Here is a 23,012-nt window from a genome sequence, read left to right as displayed (position 1 = left end):
AAAATTTAGAACTAGGAATAGATAGGAATAGTTCACTCCAGACCTGTCTGCCCTTGACCAGCACAAAAACATCCTGTGGCGTTCTGCATTAGCATCGAATAGCCCCCGTGATATGCAACTTTTCAGGGAAGTTGGGAACAAATATACACAGGCAGTTAGAAAAGCTAAGGCAAGCTTTTTCAAACAGAAATTTGCATCCTCTAGTACTAACTCAAAAAAGTTCTGGGACACTGTAAAGTCCATGGCGAATAAGAGCACCTCATCCCAGCTGCCCACTGCTCTGAGGCTAGTAAACACTGTCACCACCGATAAATCCACTATAATTGAGAATTTCAATAAGCATTTCTCTACGGCTGGCCATGCTTTCCACTTGGCTACCCCTACCCCGGTCAACTGCCCGGCACCCTCCACAGCAACCCGCCAAAGCCCCCACAATTTCTCCTTTACCCAAATCCAGATAGCTGATGTTCTGAAAGAGCTGCAAAATCTGGACCCCTACCAATCAGCCAGGCTATACAAACTGGAACCTCTCTTTCTAAAAATATCTGCCGAAATTGTTGCAACCCCTGTTCAACCTCTCTTTCGTATCGTCTGAGATTCCCAAAGATTGGAAAGCTGCCGTGGTGATCCCCCTTTTCAAAGGGGGCCACTCTAGACCCAAACTGCTACAGGCCTATATCTATCCTACCCTGTCTTTCTAAGGTCTTCGAAAGCCAAGTTAACAAACAGATTACTGACCATTTCGAATCCCACCATACCTTCTTCGCTATGCAATCTGGTTTCAGAGCTGGTCATGGGTGCACCTCAGCCAGGTACCTGTTCGCAGTTGCAAATGAGAACTTGTTCTCAACTAGCCTACCTGGTTATAAGGTGAAATAAAAAAAATAATTAAAGTCAGGCTGATTGAGGTAGTATGTACAGTGCCTTGCGAAAGTATTCGGCCCCCTTGAACTTTGCGACCTTTTGGAAGACAAATCTCCGTCCCAGTCTCAGGTCTTTTGCAGACTCCATCAGGTTTTCTTCCAGAATGGTCCTGTATTTGGCTCCATCCATCTTCCCATCAATTTTAACCATCTTCCCTGTCCCTGCTGAAGAAAAGCAGGCCCAAACCATGATGCTGCCACCACCATGTTTGACAGTGGGGATGGTGTGTTCAAGGTGATGAGCTGTGTTGCTTTTACACCAAACATAACGTTTTGCATTGTTGCCAAAAAGTTCAATTTTGGTTTCATCTAACCAGAGCACCTTCTTCCACATGTTTGGTGTGTCTCCCAGGTGGCTTGTGGCAAACCGTAAACAACACTTTTTATGGATATCTTTAAGAAATGGCTTTCTTCTTGCCACTCTTCCATAAAGGCCAGATTTGTGCAATATACGACTGATTGTTGTCCTATGGACAGTCTCCCACCTCAGCTGTAGATCTCTGCAGTTCATCCAGAGTGATCATGGGCCTCTTGGCTGCATCTCTGATCAGTCTTCTCCTTGTATGAGCTGAAAGTTTAGAGGGACGGCAGGTCTTGGTAGATTTGCAGTGGTCTGATACTCCTTCCATTTCAATATTATCGCTTGCACAGTGCTCCTTGGGATGTTTAAAGCTTGGGAAATCTTTTTGTATCCAAATCCGGCTTTAAACTTCTTCACAACAGTATCTCGGACCTGCCTGGTGTGTTCCTTGTTCTTCATGATGCTCTCTGCGCTTTTAACGGACCTCTGAGTCTATCACAGTGCAGGTGCATTTATACGGAGACTTGATTACACACAGGTGGATTGTATTTATCATCATTAGTCATTTAGGTCAACATTGGATCATTCAGAGATCCTCACTGAACTTCTGGAGAGAGTTTGCTGCACTGAAAGTAAAGGGGCTGAATAATTTTGCCTTCCTCTGAAATCGCCTGTTATAGATGCCCTAGATGGCAGACAGCTTAGCCCCAGTGATGTACTGGGCCGTACACATTACCCTCTGTAGTGCCTTGCGGCCAGAGGCCGAGCAATTGCCGTACCAGGCAATGATGCAACCAGTCAGAATGCTCTTGATGTTGCAGCGGTAGAACCTTTTGAGTATCTCAGGACCCATGCCAAATCTTTTTAGTTTCCTGAGGGGGAATAGGCTTTGTCGTGCCCTCTTCACGACTGTGTTGGTGTGTTTGGACCATTCTAGTTTGTTGTTAATGTGGACACCAAGGAACTTGAATCTTTCAACCTGCTATACTGCAGCCCCGTCGATGAGAATGGGGGCATGCTCGGTGCTCCTTTGCCTGTAGTCCACAATCATCTCCTTAGTCTAGGTTACGTTGAGGGACAGGTTGTTATTCTGGTACCACCGGCCAGGTCTCTGACCTCCTCCCTATAGGCTGTCTCATCATTGTCGGTGATCAGGCCTACCACTGTTGTATCGTCTGCAAACGTAATGATGGTGTTGGAGTTGTGCCTGGCCATGCAGTCGTGGGTGAACAGGGAGTACAGGAAGGGACTGAGCACGCACCCCTGTGGAGCTCCAGTGTTGAGGATCAGCGTGGCAGATGTGTTGCTACCTACCCTCACCACCTGGGGGCAGCCTGTCAGGAAGTCCAGGATCCAGTTGCAGAGGGAGGTGTTTAGTCCCAGGAGCCTTAGTGATGAGCTTTGAGGGTACTATGGTGTTGAACGCTAAGCTGGAGTCAATGAATAGCATTCTCACATAAGTATTCCTTTTTTCCAGGTGGGAAATGGCAGTGTGGAGTTCAATAGAGATTGCATCATCTGTGAATTGTTTGGGCGGTATGCAAATTGGAGTGGGTCTAGGGTTTCTGGGGAAATGGTCTTGATGTGAGCCATTACCAACCTTTCAAAGCACTTCATGGTTACGGACGTGAGTGCTACGGGTCTGTAGTCATTTAGGCATGTTGTCTTTGTGTTCTTGGGCACAAGGACTATGGTGGTCTGCTTGAAACATGTTGGTATTACAGACTCAATCAGGGACATGTTGAAAATGTCAGTGAAGGCACCTGCCAGTTGGTCAGCACATGCCCGAAGCACACGTCCTGGTAATCCGTCTGGCCCCGCAGCCTTGTGTATGTTGACCTGTTTATTAAAGGTCTTACTCACGTCGGCTACGGAGAGCGTGATCACAGAGTTGTTTGGAACAGCTGATTCTCTCATGCATGCAGTGTTGCTTGCCTAGAAGTGAACATAGAAGTGATTTAGCTCGTCTGGTAGGCTCGTGTCACTGGGCAACTCGCGGCTGTGCTTCCCTTTGTAGTCTGTAATAGTTTGCAAGCCCGGAGCCAGTGATTCAATCTTAGCCCTGTATTGACGCTTTCCCTGTTTGATGGTACGTCGCATGGCATAGCAGGATTTCTTGAAAGCTTCCGGGTTAAGTCCCGCACCTTGAAGGCGGCAACTCTACCCTTTAGTTCAGTGTGAATGTTGCCTGTAATCCATGGCTTCTGGTTTGGGTATGTACTACAGTCACTGTGGGGACAATGTCCTCAATGCACTTATTGATAAAGCCAGTGACTGATGTGGTGTACTCCTCAATGCCACCGTAAGAATCCCAGAACACTTTCCAGTCTGTGATAGCAAAACAGTCCTGTAGTTTAGCATCTGCTTCATCTGACCACTTTTTTTATAGACTGATTCACTGGTGCTTCCTGCTTTAATTTTTGCTTGTAAGCATAAATCTGGAGGATAGAGTTGTGATCGGATTTACCAACTGGAGGGTGAGGGAAAGCTTTGTACACGTCTCTGTGTGTGGAGGACAGGTGATCAAAAAAAAAATTTTCCCTCTGGTTGAACATTTAACATGGTGATATAAATTTGTTAGAACTGATTTAAGTTTCCCTGCATTAAAGTCTCCGGCCACTAGGAGCACCGCCTCTGGGTGAGTGGTTTCCTGTTTGCTTATTTCCTTATACAGCTGACTGAGTTGCGGTCTTAGTGCCAGCATTTGTCTGTGGTGGTAAATAAACAGCCAGGTAGCTGGCAAAGAAAGTGGAGAGGTTTCTATGGCAGAGAGGTAGGCAGGGCACTCAGGGCTGATGGAAAGCTGGAAGATTGGCTGGAGGAAGCAGCCGGCTCTACACCAGCGACTTCTCTCAGAGGTGGGAATATCTCCCGGAGACTGCTCTTGGCTTACTATGACTTTTCATTGAAGCCTTCAACATTCAGTTACTTTGACATATTACCACATAAGGAAACATAAGGAACACACAACATTTTACATGTTTCTCCCCTGCAAGAGGTATACAAATGTAACAGATTGGTAATATGAAAGAGCTGAAATTATCTCTTGGGGGAACAGTTGCAAAGATAGGGAGACGAGACCAGAGACACCATTAGAGGGAGTGCTGACCCAATTTCCTCCTCGCACAGACTTCCTCAGGATCTACTACAGAGCCAGTGACACTCTGACATACGATCACCATGTAAAAATGACTTTTATAGCTGATAACATGGACATGGAGCCAAGATGGAGGAGTCACATACAAGGAGTTCAGGAGTACCGTATTGAAAAAGTAGAGGTTGTGAGGGTGATTTAACTCTCCCTCCCTCCCTCCATCCCTCTTTGGTGAGGTTTTCATAAGTCCCTGTTAGGTTTCCTACCTAAACTGCACATATTCTGTTTCTTCCATTAATTGCAATTATCATATGCAGATAAACTAAACTTAACCCTCTCTCTCCCACTCTCCCCTCTTTTTCCAAGCTGGGAGGCTCCTTCCTCCTGGGTGTGGGTGTGTGGGTGCTGGTGGACCCTACAGGCTTCAAGGAGATCGTAGCAGCCAACCCTCTGCTCTTCACAGGAGTCTACATCATCCTTGCCATGGGGGGAATGCTTTTCCTATTGGGCTTCCTGGGCTGCTGTGGAGCCATCCGGGAGAACAAGTGTCTGCTGATGTTTGTAAGTAGGCCTACACTGTGTTATATTATAGAGTAATTGTGACAGTACAGTAGGTCACAGCGTTATAACAGTGTTATCAACATTCCTTTGCTGCTTTGGAGTCATCATTGAGAACAAGTGTCTGCTGCTCTTTGTATGTGAGCGAGAGAGAGTCATGCTGGCCTGAGATAGATGGAAAAATAAATAAGCCATAATAAAACAGAGTATATTTCATGCTTCCAATAATTTGCCTTCGGTGCACCAGGCCACATGCATAGTTAGTGTTGAATTTTTTGTGACTCGCACTCACTTTTGCTGACACTAAGTCTGTTACTCGTTCTCTCCCTTTATCTCTCTCCGTCTCTCCTCTCACTGAATGTCTTGTCCACCCCCGTCCCTCTCTCTCCCTCCCTCCTGCTGTCTCTCCTGTGCCCCTGCAGTTTTTCATGCTCATCCTGGTCATCTTCCTGGCGGAACTAGCTGCAGCAATCCTGGCCTTCATATTCCGGGAGCATGTGAGTAAATTCTCTCCTTATAGATCCTATGACCATCCACTGTAGTGTGCAAACACTGTCCCCTTCATCATGGTGATACAGTAAAACCTCTGACCATACAGAACTAATACTAACATTCTCCATGTCCTGTATAGCTGACCAGAGAGTACTTCACGAAGGAGCTGAAGAGGCACTACCAGGGCTACAATAACACTGATGTCTTCACTGGAACGTGGAACGCTATCATGAACACTGTAAGGCTAAAATACTTTACTTGCTAAGCTTGAGTTCAATTCCATTTCAATATACTCAATTCAAGTCAATTCCAATCAGTTCACTTCCAGAATTGACTGACTTGAAAGGGAATTCACCCCAACCCTGATACTTGCTTTTGGTAGATATACAAAATACAATTATCTACTTAGCAGGCGTCTTCTTGGACATCTTCAGCCTGTCCCTGTCTCAGGCTGTAGTCCCCACTTGATTCAAGGAGACCACTATCGTCCCAGGGCCCAAGAAAAACAAGGTGACATGTCCAAATGACTATCGCCACATCACACTAACCCAGGTCACCCACTCAAATCTGCCTACTGCTCCAACAGATCCACAGAAGATTTCCATCGCTATTCATATGGTCGTAACACATCTGAACAAGAGGAACACCCATGTGAGAATGCTGTGCATTGACTACAATTCAGTATTCAACACTATTGTTCCCTCCAAGCTCGACACCAAGCTCAGAGCCCTGGGTCTGGACACCACCCTCTGCAATTGGATCCTGGACTTCCTGAGAGGCAAACCACAGGCTGTGAGAATTGGCAACATCACCTCCTCCACACTGACTCACCACACTGTACACATGGGCCCGCCAGGAGAGTGTCCTCAGCACTCTGTACTCCCTGTTCACCCACGACTGCGTGGCTTTGCACGACAACAACGCCATCATCAAGTTTTCTGAGGATACCACGGATGTAGACCTGATAACCAACAATGACGAGTCAGCCTAGAGGGAGGAGGTAAGAAACTGGATTTGTGGTGCCAGGAGAACAACCTCTCCCTCAACGGTACTGCAGTAGAAAGAGTCAGGAGTTTTAAATGCATCGGTGTCCACATCACTGAGGACTTGTCATGGAACAACAACACCACCACTCTTGTCAAGAGGGCGTAACAGCATCTCTATTTCCTAAGGCAGCTGAAGAAATTTAGCATGCCACCCCAGGCCCTCTCCAAATACTACATCTGCACCATCGAGAGAGTCCTGACCGGTTGCATCATGGCCTGGTACGGGAATTGCTCCTTCCATGACAGCAATGCCCTCCAGCCGGTGGTGAAGACGGCCTAGTACATTTTTTTCCTTGTTAATCTACACACAATAACCCATAATGACAAAGCGGAAACAGCTTTTTAGAAATGTTTGCAAATATATAAATAAGGTATTTCTGTTTTTTTATACAAGTATTTAGACCCTTTTGCTTTGAGACTCAAAATTGTGCTCAGGGGCATGCTGTTTCCATTGATCATTCTTGAGATGTTGCTAAAACTGGTATATTCAATTGATTGGACACGATTTGGAAAGGCACACACCTGTCTATGTAAAGTTCCACATTTGACAGTGCATGTCAGAGCAAAAACCAAGCCAGGAGGTCGAAGGAATTGTCCATAGAGCTCCGAGACAGGATTGTGTCGAGGCACAGATCTGGGGAAGGGTACAATTCTGCAGCATTGAAGGTCCCCAAGAACACAGTGGCCTCCATCATTCTTAAATGGAAGAAGTTTGGAACCACCAAGGCTCTTCCTAGAGCTGGCCGCTCGGCCAAACTGAGCAATCGGGGGAGAAGGGCCTTGGTCAGGGAGGTGACCAAGAACCCGATGGTCACTCTGACAGGACTTAACCAATCAGGCTTTTATGGTAGAGTGGCCTGACGGAACCCACACCTCAGTAATTTGCTAAAAGGCACCTAAAGGACTCTCAGACCATGATAAACAAGATTCTCTGGTCTGAGGAAAGATTGAGCTCTTTGGCTTGAATGCCAAGCTTCAAGTCTGAAGGAAACCTGGCACCATCCCCACGGTGAAGCATGGTGGTGGCAGCATCATGCTATGGGGATGTTTTTCAGTGGCAGGGACTGGGAGAATAGTCAGGATCGAGGGGAAGATGAACGCAGCAAAGTACAGAGAGATCATTGATGAAAACCTGCTCCAGAGGGCTCAGGATCTCAGACTGGTGGCGAAGGTTCACCTTCCAACAGAACAACGATCCTAAGCACATAGCCAAGACAACGCAGGAGTAACTTCGGGACAAGTCTCTGAATGTCCTTGAGGCCTAGCCAGAGCCCGGACTTGAACCCGATCGAACATCTCTGGAGAGAGCTGAACATTTTTTTTCACCTTTATTTAACCAGGTAGGCCAGTTGAGAACAAGTTCTCATTTACAACTGCAACCTGGCCAAGATGAAGAAAAGCAGTGCAACAAAAACACAGTTACACAAACAAACGTACAGTCAATAACACAAAATAAAATAAAAATAGTGTACAGTACTATGTACAGTGTGTGCAAATAGGAAATAAATAGGCCCTAGAGGCAAAAATAATGACATTTTAGCATTAATACTGGAGTGCTAGATGTTGAGGTAGAGATACTGGGGTGCAAAAAAGCAAGAGGGTATATAATAATATGGGGATGAGGTAGTCGGGTGTGCTATTTAAAGATTGGCTGTGTACAGGTACAGTGATCGGTAAGCTGCTCTGACAGATGATGCTGGAAGGAAAGGGGTCCAAAGGAAGTGTTGACTTTGGGGATGACCAGTGCAATATACCTGCTGGAGCGCGTGCTACAGGTGGGTGTTGCTATGGTGACTAGTGAGCTGAGATAAGGCGGGGCTTTACCTAGCAAAGACTTAAAGATGACCTGGAGCCAGTGGGTTTGGCGACAGATATGTAGTGAGGGCCAGCCAACGAGAGCATACAGGTCGCAGTGGCGGATTGTATATGGGGCTTTGGTGATAAAACGGATGGCACTGTGATAGGCTACATCCAGTGTGCTGAGTAGTGTTGGAGGCTATTCTGTAAATTACATCGCCATAGTCAAGGATCAGTAGGATAGTCAGTTTTACGAGGGTATGTTTGGCGGCATGAGGGAAGGAGGCTTTGTTGCGAAATAGGAAGCTCATTCTAGATTTAATTTTGGATTGGAGATGCTTAATGTGAGTCTGGAAAGAGAGTTTACAGTCTAACCAGACACCTAGGTATTTGTAGTTGTCCACATATTCTAGGTCAGAACCGTCCAGAGTAGTGATGCTAGTCGGGCGGGAGGGTGCAGGCAGAAATCAGTTGAGGAGCATGCACTTAGTTTTACTTGCATTTAAAAGCAGTTGGAGGCCACGGAAGGAGTGTTGTATGGCGTTGAAGCTCGTTTGGAGGTTTGTTAGCACAGTATCCAAAGAAGGGCCAGATGTATACAGAATGGTGTCATCTGCATAGAGGTGGATCAGAGAATCACCAGCAGCAAGAGCACCATCATTGATACAGTGCCTTGCGAAAGTATTTGGCCCCCTTGAACTTTGCGACCTTTTGCCACATTTCAGGCTTCAAACATAAAGATATAAAACTGTATTTTTTTGTGAAGAATCAACAACAAGTGGGACACAATCATGAAGTGGAACGACATTTACTGGATATTTCAAACTTTTTTAACAAATCAAAAACTGAAAAATTGGGCGTGCAAAATTATTCAGCCCCTTTACTTTCAGTGCAGCAAACTCTCTCCAGAAGTTCAGTGAGGATCTCTGAATGATCCAATGTTGACCTAAATGACTAATGATGATAAATACAATCCACCTGTGTGTAATCAAGTCTCCGTATAAATGCACCTGCACTGTGATAGTCTCAGAGGTCCGTTAAAAGCGCAGAGAGCATCATGAAGAACAAGGAACACACCAGGCAGGTCCGAGATACTGTTGTGAAGAAGTTTAAAGCCGGATTTGGATACACAAAGATTTCCCAAGCTTTAAACATCCCAAGGAGCACTGTGCAAGCGATAATATTGAAATGGAAGGAGTATCAGACCACTGCAAATCTACCAAGACCTGGCCGTCCCTCTAAACTTTCAGCTCATACAAGGAGAAGACTGATCAGAGATGCAGCCAAGAGGCCCATGATCACTCTGGATGAACTGCAGAGATCTACAGCTGAGGTGGGAGACTCTGTCCATAGGACAACAATCAGTCATATAGTGCACAAATCTGGCCTTTATGGAAGAATGGCAAGAAGAAAGTCATTTCTTAAAGATATCCATAAAAAGTGTTGTTTAAAGTTTGCCACAAGCCACCTGGGAGACACACCAAACATGTGGAAGAAGGTGCTCTGGTCAGATGAAACCAAAATTGAACTTTTTGGCAACAATGCAAAACGTTATGTTTGGCGTAAAAGCAACACAGCTCATCACCCTGAACACACCATCCCCACTGTCAAACATGGTAGTGGCAGCATCATGGTTTGGGCCTGCTTTTCTTCAGCAGGGACAGGGAAGATGGTTAAAATTGATGGGAAGATGGATGGAGCCAAATACAGGACCATTCTGGAAGAAAACCTGATGGAGTCTGCAAAAGACCTGAGACTGGGACGGAGATTTGTCTTCCAACAAGACAATGATCCAAAACATAAAGCAAAATCTACAATGGAATGGTTCAAAAATAAACATATCCAGGTGTTAGAATGGCCAAGTCAAAGTCCAGACCTGAAACTAATCGAGAATCTGTGGAAAGAACTGAAAACTGCTGTTCACAAATGCTCTCCATCCAACCTCACTGAGCTCGAGCTGTTTTGCAAGGAGGAATGGGAAAAAATGTCAGTCTCTCGATGTGCAAAACTGATAGAGACATACCCCAAGCGACTTACAGCTGTAATCGCAGCAAAAGGTGGCGCTACAAAGTATTAACTTAAGGGGGCTGAATAATTGTGCACGCCCAATTTTTCAGTTTTTGATTTGTTAAAAAAGTTTGAAATATCTAATAAATGTCGTTCCACTTCATGATTGTGTCCCACTTGTTGTTGATTCTTCACAAAAAAATACAGTTTTATATCTTTATGTTTGAAGCCTGAAATGTGGCATAAGGTCGCAAAGTTCAAGGGGGCCGATTACTTTCGCAAGGCACTGTATATGCAGAGAAAAGAGTCGGCCCGAGAATTAAACCCTGTGGCACCCCCATTGAGACTGCCAGAGGTCCAGACAACATGCCCTCCTATTTGACACACTGAACTCTGAGAAGTAGTTGGTGAACCAGGCGAGGCAGTCATTTGAAAAGCCAAGGCTATTGAGTCTGCCGATAAGAATGCGGTGATTAACAGAGTCGAAAGCCTTGGCCAGGTCGATGAATACAGCTGCACATTACTGTCTTCTATCGATGGCAGTTATGATATCATTTTGGACCTTGAGAGTGGCTGAGGTGCACCCGTGACCAGCTTGGAAACCAGATTGCATAGTGGAGAAGGTACTTTGGGATTCGAAATGGTCGGTAATCTGTTTATTAACTTGGCTTTCGAAGATTTTAGAAAGGCAGGGAAAGATGGATATAGGTCTGTAACAGTTTGGGTCAAGAGTGTCTCCTCCTTTGAAGAGGAGGGTGACCGCAGCAGCTTTCCAATCTTTGGGGATCTTAGATGATATGAAAGAGAGGTTGAATAGGCATTGTAACAATTTCGGCTAATAATTTTAGAAAGATTGTCTAGCCCAGCTGATTTGTAGGGATCCAGATGTTGCAGTTCTTTCAGAACATCACAAATTCTTATTTTCAATGACGGCCTAGGAACCGTGCTGAGATGTTGGCCGGGGTAGCGGTAGCCAGGTGGAAAGCATGGCCAGCTGTGGAGAAATGCTTATTGAAATTACAGATTATCAGAGATTTATTACTAGTGCAGTGGGCAGCTGGGAGGAGGTGCTCTTATTCTCTATGGACTTTACAGTGTCCCAAAACTTTTTGGAATTAGTGCTACAGGAAGAAAATTTCTGTTTGAAAAAGCTAGCCTTAGCCTTCCTAACTGACTGGGTGTATTGGTTCCTGACTTAACAGAAAAGTTGCATATTGAGGGGGCTATTCGATGCTAATGCAGAACGCCACAGGATGTTTTTGTGCTAGTCAAGGGCAGTCAAGTCTGGGGTGAACCAATGGCTATATCTGTTCTTAGTTCTACATTTTGTAAATGGGGCATGCTTATTTAAGATGGAGAATAAACTTTTGAAGAGCAACCAGGCATCCTCTACTGACGGGATGAGGTCAATATCCTTCCAGGATATCCGTGCCATGTCGATTAGAAAGGCCTGCTTGCCAAAGTGTTTTAGGGAGCATTTGACAGTGATGAGGGTTGGTCGTTTGAACGCGGACCCATTACGCATGCAGGCAATGATCGCTGAGTTCCTGGTTGAATACATCAGAGGTGTATTTAGAGGGCAGGTTGGTCAGGATGATATCTAAGAGGGTGCCCATGGTTACAGATTTAGGGTTGTACCTGGTAGGTTCCTTGATGATTTGTGTGAGATTGAGGGCATCTATCTTAGATTGTAGGATGGCCGGGGTGTTAAGCATGTCCCAGTTTAGGTCACCTAACAATACGAACTCTGAAGATAGATGGGGGACGATCAATTCAAATATGGTGTCCAGGGCACAGCCAGGGGCGGAGTAGAAGCTCGAATTGTTTGGGCACAGACCTGGATAGTATGACAGAACTCTGCAGGCTAACTCCGCCCCCTTTGGCAGTTCTATCGTGTCAGAAAATGTTATAGTTAGGGATGGACATTCCAGGATTTTTGGTGACCTTCCTAAGTCAGGATTCAGACACGGCTAGGACTTCCGGGTTGGTAGAGTGTGCTAAAGCAGTGAATAAAACATACTCAGGGAGGAGGCTTGTAATGTTAACATGCATGAAACCAATGTTTTTTAGGTTACAGAAGTCAACAGATGAGAGCGCCTGGGGAATGGGACTGATGCTGGGGGCGTCTAGTGTGTTTGGAACAGAGAGTAAAAGGAGCAGGTTTCTGGGCGCGGAAGAATAAATTCAAGGCATAATGTATAGACAAGGGTATGGTAGGATGTGAGTACAGTGGCGGTAAGCCTAGGCATCGAGTGACGATGAGAGGTTTTGTCTCTAGAGGCACCATTTAAGCCAGGTGCGGTCACCGCATGTGTGGGGGGATGGAACATAAGGCCTAGCTAAGGTATATTGAGCAGGGCTGGAAGCTCTACAGTGAAATAAGATAAAAATGACTAACCAAAACAGCAATAGACAAGGCATATTGACATTAGGGAGGGGCATGTGTAGCCGAGTGATCATAGGGTCCAGTGAGTAGCTAGACGAGCTGGAGGCTCGGCGATTCAGACAGCTAGCAGTCCGGGGCTAGCAGATGGGCCTCAGGGGGACGTTGCATTGGGAGAGCCTGTTGTAACCCCCTCGGAAGGTTACGTCAGCAGACTAGTCGTGATGGTCGCCTAGGCTCCGTGTCGGCAGCAAAGGGTCCAGGCCAATTGGCAAAAGAGGTATTTGAAGCCCAGAAATTGCTTGATAGATCTCTTCGGCTCGCCGGGAGATGGGCCAAGTAAGCACCAGGCTAACTGGTGCTTGCTTCGGGACAGAGACGTTAGACAGGAGTAGCCACTCAGATAGCAGCTAGGTAGCTGCGATGATCCGGAGTAAAGGTTCAGAGCTTGCGGTAGGAATCCGGAGATGTGGTAGAGAAAAGCAGTCCAATATGTTCTGGGTAGATATCGTGCTGTTCAGGCTAGCAGGAGTTGCCCGGGCTGAGGCTGGCAGATGTCCGAGTTAACGGTGGTGACAGCTAGCAGTGGCTAACTGACTACTAGCTAGTTAGCTGGCTAGCTCCTGAAGGGGGTTCCGGTTCAAAAGTGTAAAAATAGCAGATGCATTACACATTGGGTGAGGTAGGTTGCAGGAGAGTATGTTCAGTCCGTAGATGGAAAAAATATATATTAAGATAAAAACGAAGATAAAACAGACTACTCCCACTGCTACGCCATCTTGGATTATGAAAATAGCTGTGCAACGACGCATCCCATCCAACCTGACAGAGCTTGAGAGGATCTGTAGAGAAGAATGGGAGAAACTCCCCAAGTACAGGTGTGCCAAGCTTGTAGCGTCATACCCAAGAAGACTCCAGGCTGTAATCGCTGCCAAAGGTGCTTCAACAAAGTACTGAGTAAATGTGATATAAATACAGTACCTTGCGAAAGTATTCGGCCCCCTTGAACTTTGCGACCTTTTGCCACATTTCAGGCTTCAAACATAAAGATATAAAACTGTATTTTTTGTGAAGAATCAACAACAAGTGGGACACAATCATGAAGTGGAACGACATTTATTGGATATTTCAAACTTTTTTAACAAATCAAAAACGGAAAAATTGGGCGTGCAAAATTATTCAACCCCCTTAAGTTAATACTTTGTAGCGCCACCTTTTGCTGCGATTACAGCTGTAAGTTGCTTGGCGTATGTCTCTATCAGTTTTGCACATCGAGAGACTGACATTTTTTCCCATTCCTCCTTGCAAAACAGCTCGAGCTCAGTGAGGTTGGATGGAGAGCATTTGTGAACAGCAGTTTTCAGTTCTTTCCACAGATTCTCGATTGGATTCAGGTCTGGACTTTGACTTGGCCATTCTAACACCTGGATATGTTTATTATTGAACCATTCCATTGTAGATTTTGCTTTATGTTTTGGATCATTGTCTTGTTGGAAGACAAATCTCCGTCCCAGTCTCAGGTCTTTTGCAGACTCCATCAGGTTTTCTTCCAGAATGGTCCTGTATTTGGCTCCATCCATCTTCCCATCAATTTTAACCATCTTCCCTGTCCCTGCTGAAGAAAAGCAGGCCCAAACCATGATGCTGCCACCACCATGTTTGACAGTGGGTATGGTGTGTTCAGGGTGATGAGCTGTGTTGCTTTTACACCAAACATAACGTTTTGCATTGTTGCCAAAAAGTCCAATTTTGGTTTCATCTGACCAGAGCACCTTCTTCCACATGTTTGGTGTGTCTCCCAGGTGGCTTGTGGCAAACTTTAAACAACACTTTTTATGGATATCTTTAAGAAATGGCTTTCTTCTTGCCACTCTTCCATAAAGGCCAGATTTGTGCAATATACGACTGATTGTTGTCCTATGGACAGAGTCTCCCACCTCAGCTGTAGATCTCTGCAGTTCATCCAGAGTGATCATGGGCCTCTTGGCTGCATCTCTGATCAGTCTTCTCCTTGTATGAGCTGAAAGTTTAGAGGAACGGCCAGGTCTTGGTAGATTTGCAGTGGTCTGATACTCCTTCCATTTCAATATTATCGCTTGCACAGTGCTCCTTGGGATGTTTAAAGCTTGGGAAATCTTTTTGTATCCAAATCCGGCTTTAAACTTCTTCACAACAGTATCTCGGACCTGCCTGGTGTGTTCCTTGTTCTTCATGATGCTCTCTGCGCTTTTAACGGACCTCTGAGACTATCACAGTGCAGGTGCATTTATACGGAGACTTGATTACACACAGGTGGATTGTATTTATCATCATTAGTCATTTAGGTCAATATTGGATCATTCAGAGATCCTCACTGAACTTCTGGAGAGAGTTTCCTGCACTGAAAGTAAAGGGGCTGAATAATTTTGCACGCCCAATTTTTCAGTTTTTGATTTGTTAAAAAAGTTTGAAATATCCAATAAATGTCGTTCCACTTCATGATTGTGTCCCACTTGTTGTTGATTCTTCACAAAAAAATACAGTTTTATAACGTAACATAATGTGGAAAAAGTCAAGGGTTCTGATTACTTTCCGAATGCACCGTATAATGTATGTATGTGAAAACTACTTCTAAGATGCACACATTCAGACTCACTTCATTCGTGCTAAAAAGGGAGGCTTGCTTGTCTGGTGCTAGCACATGCGCAGATCAAATACACTGCTGGAACACCGATTAGAAGTGTTTACATGTCCTAATAATTCCAGAGATGGCTCAGAAAAACAGATGTTTTAAACTGCATATTCTTACTTAAATTTTGACCATAGGCCGATTAAGATAAGCAGAGTGAGGTGTTTACATGACTATTGCATAAACTGCCTACTGACATAGTTCGTTTAATGTTTCATTATTGCTGTGCATGTAAATGTGCTCATTGACAGTATTGACAAGCCATCATACTGGTTAACACTTCGAACAGGACTGACCACCTGTACTGACTTTCCACACCTTAGCACACATGCACTCACTCCCACACACATACATTCATGATACGCACATCACAACTGCTGCTACCAGACTCTTATTAGTATTACTAAGTTCTGCACAATTTAAACACTTGCCCCCAATTCCCCTTCCCCAAAACACATGTAAATATTGGACTATAAATGGTGCCTTCCTGTATTATACTTATACTAAAATGTTTATTATATTTTACTGAGCCATTTACTTTGTTTGCATTTCGTTGGGCGGTGTATAGCATGTGTATGCTGTACATACGACTAATAAAACTGTCTTGTCAAGTTGGCTGGATGTCCTTTGAGTGGTGGACCATTCTTGATCCACATGGTAAACTGTTGAGCCTGTAAAACCCAGGAGCGCTGCAGTTCTTGACACAAACAAGTGCGCCTGGCACCTACTACCATTTATTTTTTACCTTTATTTAACCAGGTAGGCTAGTTGAGAACAAGTTCTCATTTACAACTGCGACCTGGCCAAGATAAAGCATAGGAGTGTGAACAGACAACAACACAGAGTTACACATGGAGTAAACAATAAACAAGTCAATAACACAGTAGAAAAAAGAAAAGAAAAAAGAGTCTATATACATTGTGTGCAAAAGGCATGAGGAGGTAGACGAATAATTACAATTTTGCAGATTAACACTGGAGTGATAAATGATCAGATGGTCATGTGCAGGTAGAGATACAGTATTGGTGTGCAAAAGAGCAGAAAAGTAAATAAATCAAAAACAGTATGGTGATGAGGTAGGTAAATTGGGTGGGCTATTTACTGCAGCGATCGGTTAGCTGCTCAGATAGCAGATGTTTAAAGTTGGTGAGGGAGATAAAAGTCTCCCATAACCCGTTCAAAAGCACATCAATATTTTGTCTTGCCCATTCACTGAGTGGCAGACATACACAATCCATGTCTCAATGTTCTCAAGGATTAAACATTTCTTTCACCTGTCTCCTCCCCTTCATCTCCACTGATTGAAGTGACATCAATAAGGGATCATGGCTTTCACCTGGATTCACCTGGCCAGTCTATGTCATGGAAAGAGCATATGTTCTTAATGTTCTTAATGTTTTGTATACTCAGTTTTGTATACTCAGTGTAATATACTCATCTCTCCTCTCCTCCCCAGTTTGACTGCTGTGGCGTGAACAGCCCGGTGGACTTTGAGGAGAGCCTGTTCAGACTGATAAACCCTAATGAGATGGTCCCTGCAGCCTGCTGCAGGAGGGGTAGTCACCCCGGAGACTCAGCCTACATCCCCCAGGAGGAGTGTCTGATGGGGAACATGCTGTTCAGAAACAACAAGGTGCTGGTACTGGTACTAGACTACTTCAAAAATACTACTAAAAACCCTTTAATTATCTTTATTGACCCATTCACAAAGAGAATGGAATTAAACATTTCGCCCCTGGAGCAGGACCTCCAGAGCAGGGCATCTAGAGCATCACATCAGCAGTAGGTGGCACCTGAGATATCTGGCAGCCCTCCACATTCCTACCCTAGGATTTGACTTGGCTACCTTCCAGTTGCATGTTCGTCACTCTAACCTCGAGGCTACCACTGCCCACTCTCCCTGCCACACTGGGAAACAAAATCCTCCTCTTGCCTATCAGCTAACCTAGAGCAGAAGAGTGTTGGAGTGATGATATAATGGGACTGCTTCTCCACTGGCACTGTCCTCATACCGGTAGACTCATTAGTGCTTTTCTATGTTCTGGGTGTCAAGGAAGTATGTTTTACTGTGTAGTGCAGTGTGTGTATACTTATGCATGCTTGTATTTGACTATGTAGATTGGAGTAGGGTAGGGTAGTGCGGGCTTGGAGTAGGATAGGGGAGTGGGCGTGCAGGTGTGTGCGTGTGTGTGGAGGGAGAAGCATACAGGATTTAGTCATATAGACAAATGGATTTAGCCATATTGACAAACGGAATGCACACGTTTGTGTGCTTGTGTGTGCGGGTCTATATTTATCTCTGTGTGTGCTTGCCTGTTTTAATGACTGTCTTGAGAGTGAAATGTAATTACAGTCAACACTGATAGGAAGGAGAGGCTCCAACTGTTGTTGTTAAGGCCTGTGGAACAATGCAGTATCTCAGGAAGGCGTCTGTCTCTCGCTGTCTCTTTCCCATTCACACACAGAGCCTCATTAAAAGCCAATGAGGCCAGGGGCCCTGTCTGTCTCTGTCTCTCAGCCCATTCATCTAGTCTATTGTTCACTGACGCATTCAGTTATGGCTTTGATGCTATTTATATTGTCCATGCATTTCAGCACACACACACATGCATGCATTTATGCACATGCGTGCACACACACATGCAGGCGCAAGTGCATGCATGCACGCACACACAGACACACAAACACACACATTTCAATACTCTCTCATATTGACTCATACTATTGAATTGTGACTGAGACTCTTTCCTCTCTGTGTGTTTTCAGGGCTGCTACTCAGCGGTGGTGGACTACTTTGAGCTGTACATCTATGTGGCTGGAGCGCTGGCCATCGTGGTACTCACCATTGAGGTAGGATTCAATATTTTGTTACTTATAATAAGCGCTTTGTGAGTAGCCTCCAAATCAACACATTTTTCCCTTATCAGTTGGTGTGATTGGTAATGTAAGCTGTTCAGAAAAATCCATGTAGCTTATCTCCCCCACACACAGTACACAGCAACGGAATCTGAAATACTGGAGAATATAATTTGAAGCAAGTGCTGCTCACTTTCCCGTTTATAGTACGATTGCCCCACTTAGTGGAGAACATTGGTGTTGCAGGACTGTTACACACCATACATTACATAGCAGAATTTACTGAGGAGGCATCTCTGAAGTCATAATTATGGATATGGCAATCTAGTCGATTTATTAGATTAAGCCAGAGCTGAATTGTCTAATTATCATCATGTAGATAGTTTTGGTTGATTTTGTTTAGTTTCCTCATCATCGTTTGGCTGCAGAACAGTCGACCATTTTAGGCTCGCAGAATTGAAACACTTACTTGTGTCTTGTTCTCTGTCCTGACTGCTGTTCTGACACTCCTATGTTCTTCTCCACAGCTGTTTGCCATGGTCTTTGCCATGTGTCTCTTCAGAGGTATCCAGTAGGATTATCGCACCGCACCGTACACCGGACAGGAGGACTTTTTGGAGCTACAAAAGGGAAATCAGGAGAAGGGCAAGAAAATATGTACACTTGTAAATGTATTGTCCTCTTTTATATCTGCACAATGTATTGATTGGTTGGAAAACAAAACAAAACGACACTCAGAAAACAAACAACTTGTACTTCTCAGCTGGACCTTTGAGGTATTTGGTGGCAAAAAAAAATTATGATAGAAAGAGAAAAAGACAAGAACGACAGGAAAACGTATGTAAAGTGAAACAAATGTTTCATGGACCAGGTCTAACATGGACCGGGTGTATAGTAGTGGAACGCGAAGAGGACCTGGGTGAAACCAGGCGTGGTGAATAAGAGGACCCGGTTGAAGCCTGCCCTGCAGCAGAAGTAGCTTGAGACCCAGATCTGTTTGTGCTGTCTTGCTAGCTAACTGGGACTCAGGCTAGAGCAGAAGACACTGCACTGACTTTTGGATGAAGAATATTTATACTTACTGAGTAAAAAGTTGGCTTGACTAATATAGAAATCTGTGTTTTATGTACACTTTAGCTGTTCCTTCCTATTACCACTTCTCCCTCCCCCGATCCCCCGCCCTTCCATCTACTGATACCACAATTCCTCCATCTTTCCCACTCCCTCCCTCCACATACTATTGTTAGAGCCTTACCTCTTTAATGCTGTTAAAAGTCCCATCTATACTATGTGTGTGTGTGTGTGTGTGTGTGTGTGTGTGTGTGTGTCCTTGTATGAATGAATGCATGTGTGCATGTTGCCCCTTTTGACCATTCGAGCTTGAAAGCCAACTTCTGATAAAAAGTTAAAATATTGTATTTGTATTGTGATGTTCATTGCAATTGTGGTTACATGTGGCTTAGGTGAAAATAAATGTATTTGTATGCATTTGTATTAGATTCTTGAAAAGACAATGACATTAAAATGTTCTAAATGTTGTCCATGTGGTGAATTCCTTTCTGATGCTTTTAAGTATGTACCCAGTAAAGCAGGATAGAAGGCCTTGTCAGTTGCTCTTTGGCAAGGGCGTAGAAGGGTTCCCCAATGTTTGAAGCAGGTAAAATTGTCCCCACCAAAATACAGTACCAGTCAAAGTTTGGACACACCTACTCATTCCAGGGTTTTTCTTTATTTTTACTATATTCTACATTGTAGAATAATAGTGAAGACATCAAAACTATGAAATAACACATATAGAATCATGTAAACAAATCAAAATATATTTTAGATTTTAAATTCTTCAATGTATCCACCCTTTTCCTTGACAGCTTTGCACACTCTTGGCATTCTCTCAACCAGCACATGAGGTAGTCACCTGGAATGCAATTAACAGGTGTGCCTTGTTAAAAGTTAATGTGTTTGAGCCAGTCAGTTGTGTTGTGACAAGGTAGGGGGGGTATACAGAAGATAGCCCTATTTGGTAAAAGACCAAGTCCATATTATGGCAAGAACAGCTGAAATAAGCAAAGAGAAATGGAATATTATGAAAATGAGGGAAGATTATGAAAATTAAAACTCTCAATGGGAAGAAATTCACAAGTCATGTCCTTGGAGCTTCAGCCTAGCTGAGTGGTGTAATTTCTGGGGTTCCACTATCTATGTCCATAGATGATATAAAATAAAATGCAGAAGGGGTTGAAGCCAAAAGGCTGTTCAGTACTAATAATGTTTGAGAAGGTTTTGCCTAAGAATGTACAAATGAACTTCCTGGCTTTCATTGTTATAGAGTTTGTCCCACAATCAGACCTCAGCATAAGACCCAGATGCAGACAATTCGAATAACATATGTTTACTAACAAAACGGGGCAGGCAGACGACAGGTCAAGGGCAGGCAGAGGTCAGAAGGCTGTGAGACAGTGGTGTAAAGTACTTAAGTAAAAATACTTTAAAGTACAACTTAAGCAGTTTTCTGGGGTAACTGTACTTTACTAATTATATTTTTTATAGCTTCTACTTTTACTTCACTATATTCCAAATGAAAATAATGTACTTTTTACTCCTTACATTTTCTCTGACTCCCAAAAGTACTAGTTCCATTTTGAATGCTTAGCAGGACAGTTAAATTGTCTAATTCAAAAAACTTTTCAAGTGAACATCCCTGGTCATCCATACTGCCTCTAATTTGTCAGACTCACTAAACACAATGTAAATTATGTCTATGAGTGTTGAAGTGTGCCCCTGGCTATCCGTAAATTAAAAATAAAAATAAAATCGTGCTTAATGTAAGGTATTTTAAAGGATTTATACTTGTACTTTTGGCACTTAAGCATATTTTATAGATTACATTTACTTTTGATGCTTAAGTACATTTTAAGCCAAATACTTTTAGACTTGTGCTCAAGTAGTATTTTTTGTTGTTGGTTTTCAAAAAGTGGATCAGCTTTAGTATTGCAGATAGATTGTTGCTTCCATCAATGTAATTGCCTGCATCACTTCCAATCCCCCATATATTTTTGGGGTAAACATTCACGACCGTTCAAAAGTGTGGGTCACTTAGAAATGTCCTTGTTTTTTAAATTTTAAAAAGTCCTTTTGTCCATTTAAAATAACATCAAATTGATCAGAAATACAGTGTAGACATTATTAATGTCGTAAATGACTATTGTAGCTGGAAACATCTGATTTAAAAAACAATATCTACATAGGCATACAGAGGCCCATTATCAGCAACCATCACTCCTGTGTTCCAATGGAACGTTGTGTTAGCTAATCCAAATGTATCATTTTAAAAGGCTAATTGATCATTAGAAAACCCTTTTGCAATTACGTTAGCACAGCTGAAAACTGTTATAGTGATTAAAGAAGCAATAAAACTGGCCTTCTTTAGACTAGTTTTGTATCTGGAGCATCAGCATTTGTGAGTTTGATTACAGGCTCAAAATGTCAAGAAACAAAAGACCTTCTGAAACTCATCAGTATATTCTTGTTCTGGGAAATGAAGGCTATTCCATGCGAGAAATTGCCAGGAGACTGAAGATCTTGTACAAAGCTGTGTACTACTCCCTTCATAGAACAGCACAAACTGGCGCTAACCAGAATAGAAAGAGTGGGAGGCCCCGGTGCACAACTGAGCAAGAGGACAAGTACATTAGAGTGTCTAGATTGAGAAACAGACGCTTCATAAGTCCCCAACTGGCAGCTTCATTAAATAGTACCCGTAAAACAGTGAAGAGGTGACTCTGGGATGCTGGCATTCTAGGCAGGGTAATAGATAAATTCTTAAATATTTTCAAAGATGCTTGGATCATCATCATTTGGACCGTATAGGTTAATAAGCCATATCTGTGTATTGTCCAATAACATATTTAAAATAATCCATCTACAGTTAAAGTCAGAAGTTTACATACACCTTAGCCAAATACATTTAAACTCAGTTTTTCACAGTTCCTGACATTTAATCCTAGTACAAAATCCCTATTTTAGGTCAGTTAGGATCACCACTTTATTTTCAGAATGTGAAATGTCAGAATAATGCTAGAGAGAATTATTTATTTAATATTTTATTGCTTTCATCACATTCCCAATGGGTCAGAAGTTTACATACAGTCAATTAGTATTTGTTAGCATAGCCTTTAAATTGTTTAACTTGGGTCAAACGTTTCGGGTAGCCTTCCACAAGCTTCCCACAATAAGTTGGGTGAATTTTGGCCCATTCCTCTTGACAGAGCTTATGTAACTGAGTCAGGTTTGTAGGCCTCCTTGCTAGCACACGCTTTTTCAGATTTGCCCATAAATGTTCTATAGGATTGAGGTCATGGCCATTCAAATACTTTCACTTTGTTGTCCTTAAGCCATTTTGCCACAACTTTGGAAGTATGCTTGGGGTCATTATCCATTTGGAAGACCCATTTGTGACCAAGCTTTAACTTCCTGACTGATGTCTTGAGATGTTGCTTAAATATATCCACATCATTTTCCTACCTCATGATTCCATCTATTTTGTGAAGTGCACCAGTCCCTCCTGCAGCAAAGCACTCCCACAACATGATGCTGCCACCCCCATGCTTCACAGTTGGGATGGTGTTCTTTGGCTTGCAAGCCTCCCCCTTTTACTCTAAAGATAACGATGGTCATTATGGCCAAGCAGTTTAATTTTGTTTCATCAAACCAGAGGACATTTCTACAAAAAGTACGATCTTTGTCCCCATGTGCAGTTGCAAACCATAGCCTGGCTTTTTTATGGTGGTTTTGGAGCAGTGGCTTCATCCTTGCTAGATAGTTTTGTACCTGTTTCCTCCAGCATCTTCACAAGGTCCTTTGCTGTTGTTCTGGGATTGATTTGCACTT

The 23,012-nt window shown here is 43.6% G+C and overlaps 1 protein-coding gene across 6 annotated transcripts in view; it reads left to right on the top strand.

Annotated features, from left to right (window-relative positions):
• tspan18b (tetraspanin 18b) overlaps positions 1-19,663 on the top strand; it is a 116,786-nt gene extending 97,123 nt beyond the window's left edge. For 3 of the 6 annotated variants that reach the window (XM_021605543.3, XM_036980577.2, XM_090234932.1), the window contains 6 exons: positions 4,685-4,879; positions 5,299-5,373; positions 5,508-5,606; positions 16,726-16,914; positions 18,036-18,119; positions 18,653-19,663. In XM_021605543.3, the coding sequence (XP_021461218.1) occupies positions 4,685-4,879; positions 5,299-5,373; positions 5,508-5,606; positions 16,726-16,914; positions 18,036-18,119; positions 18,653-18,700 (690 nt within the window). In that variant the 3' untranslated portion in view covers positions 18,701-19,663. The remainder of the gene's footprint in view (positions 1-4,684; positions 4,880-5,298; positions 5,374-5,507; positions 5,607-16,725; positions 16,915-18,035; positions 18,120-18,652) is intronic. The other 3 variants (XM_021605563.3, XM_090234944.1, XM_021605552.3) reach the window with 2 other exon arrangements.
• The last annotated feature ends 3,349 nt before the right edge of the window (positions 19,664-23,012 follow it).

This window comes from Oncorhynchus mykiss, chromosome 1 (genome assembly GCF_057628025.1).
Source record: "Oncorhynchus mykiss isolate SJ-2025 chromosome 1, ASM5762802v1, whole genome shotgun sequence".
In the NCBI taxonomy this organism is placed as follows: Eukaryota; Metazoa; Chordata; class Actinopteri; order Salmoniformes; family Salmonidae; genus Oncorhynchus; species Oncorhynchus mykiss.
Note: the sequence above shows the minus strand (reverse complement) of the source record. Positions and strands in the feature narration are given on the sequence as shown.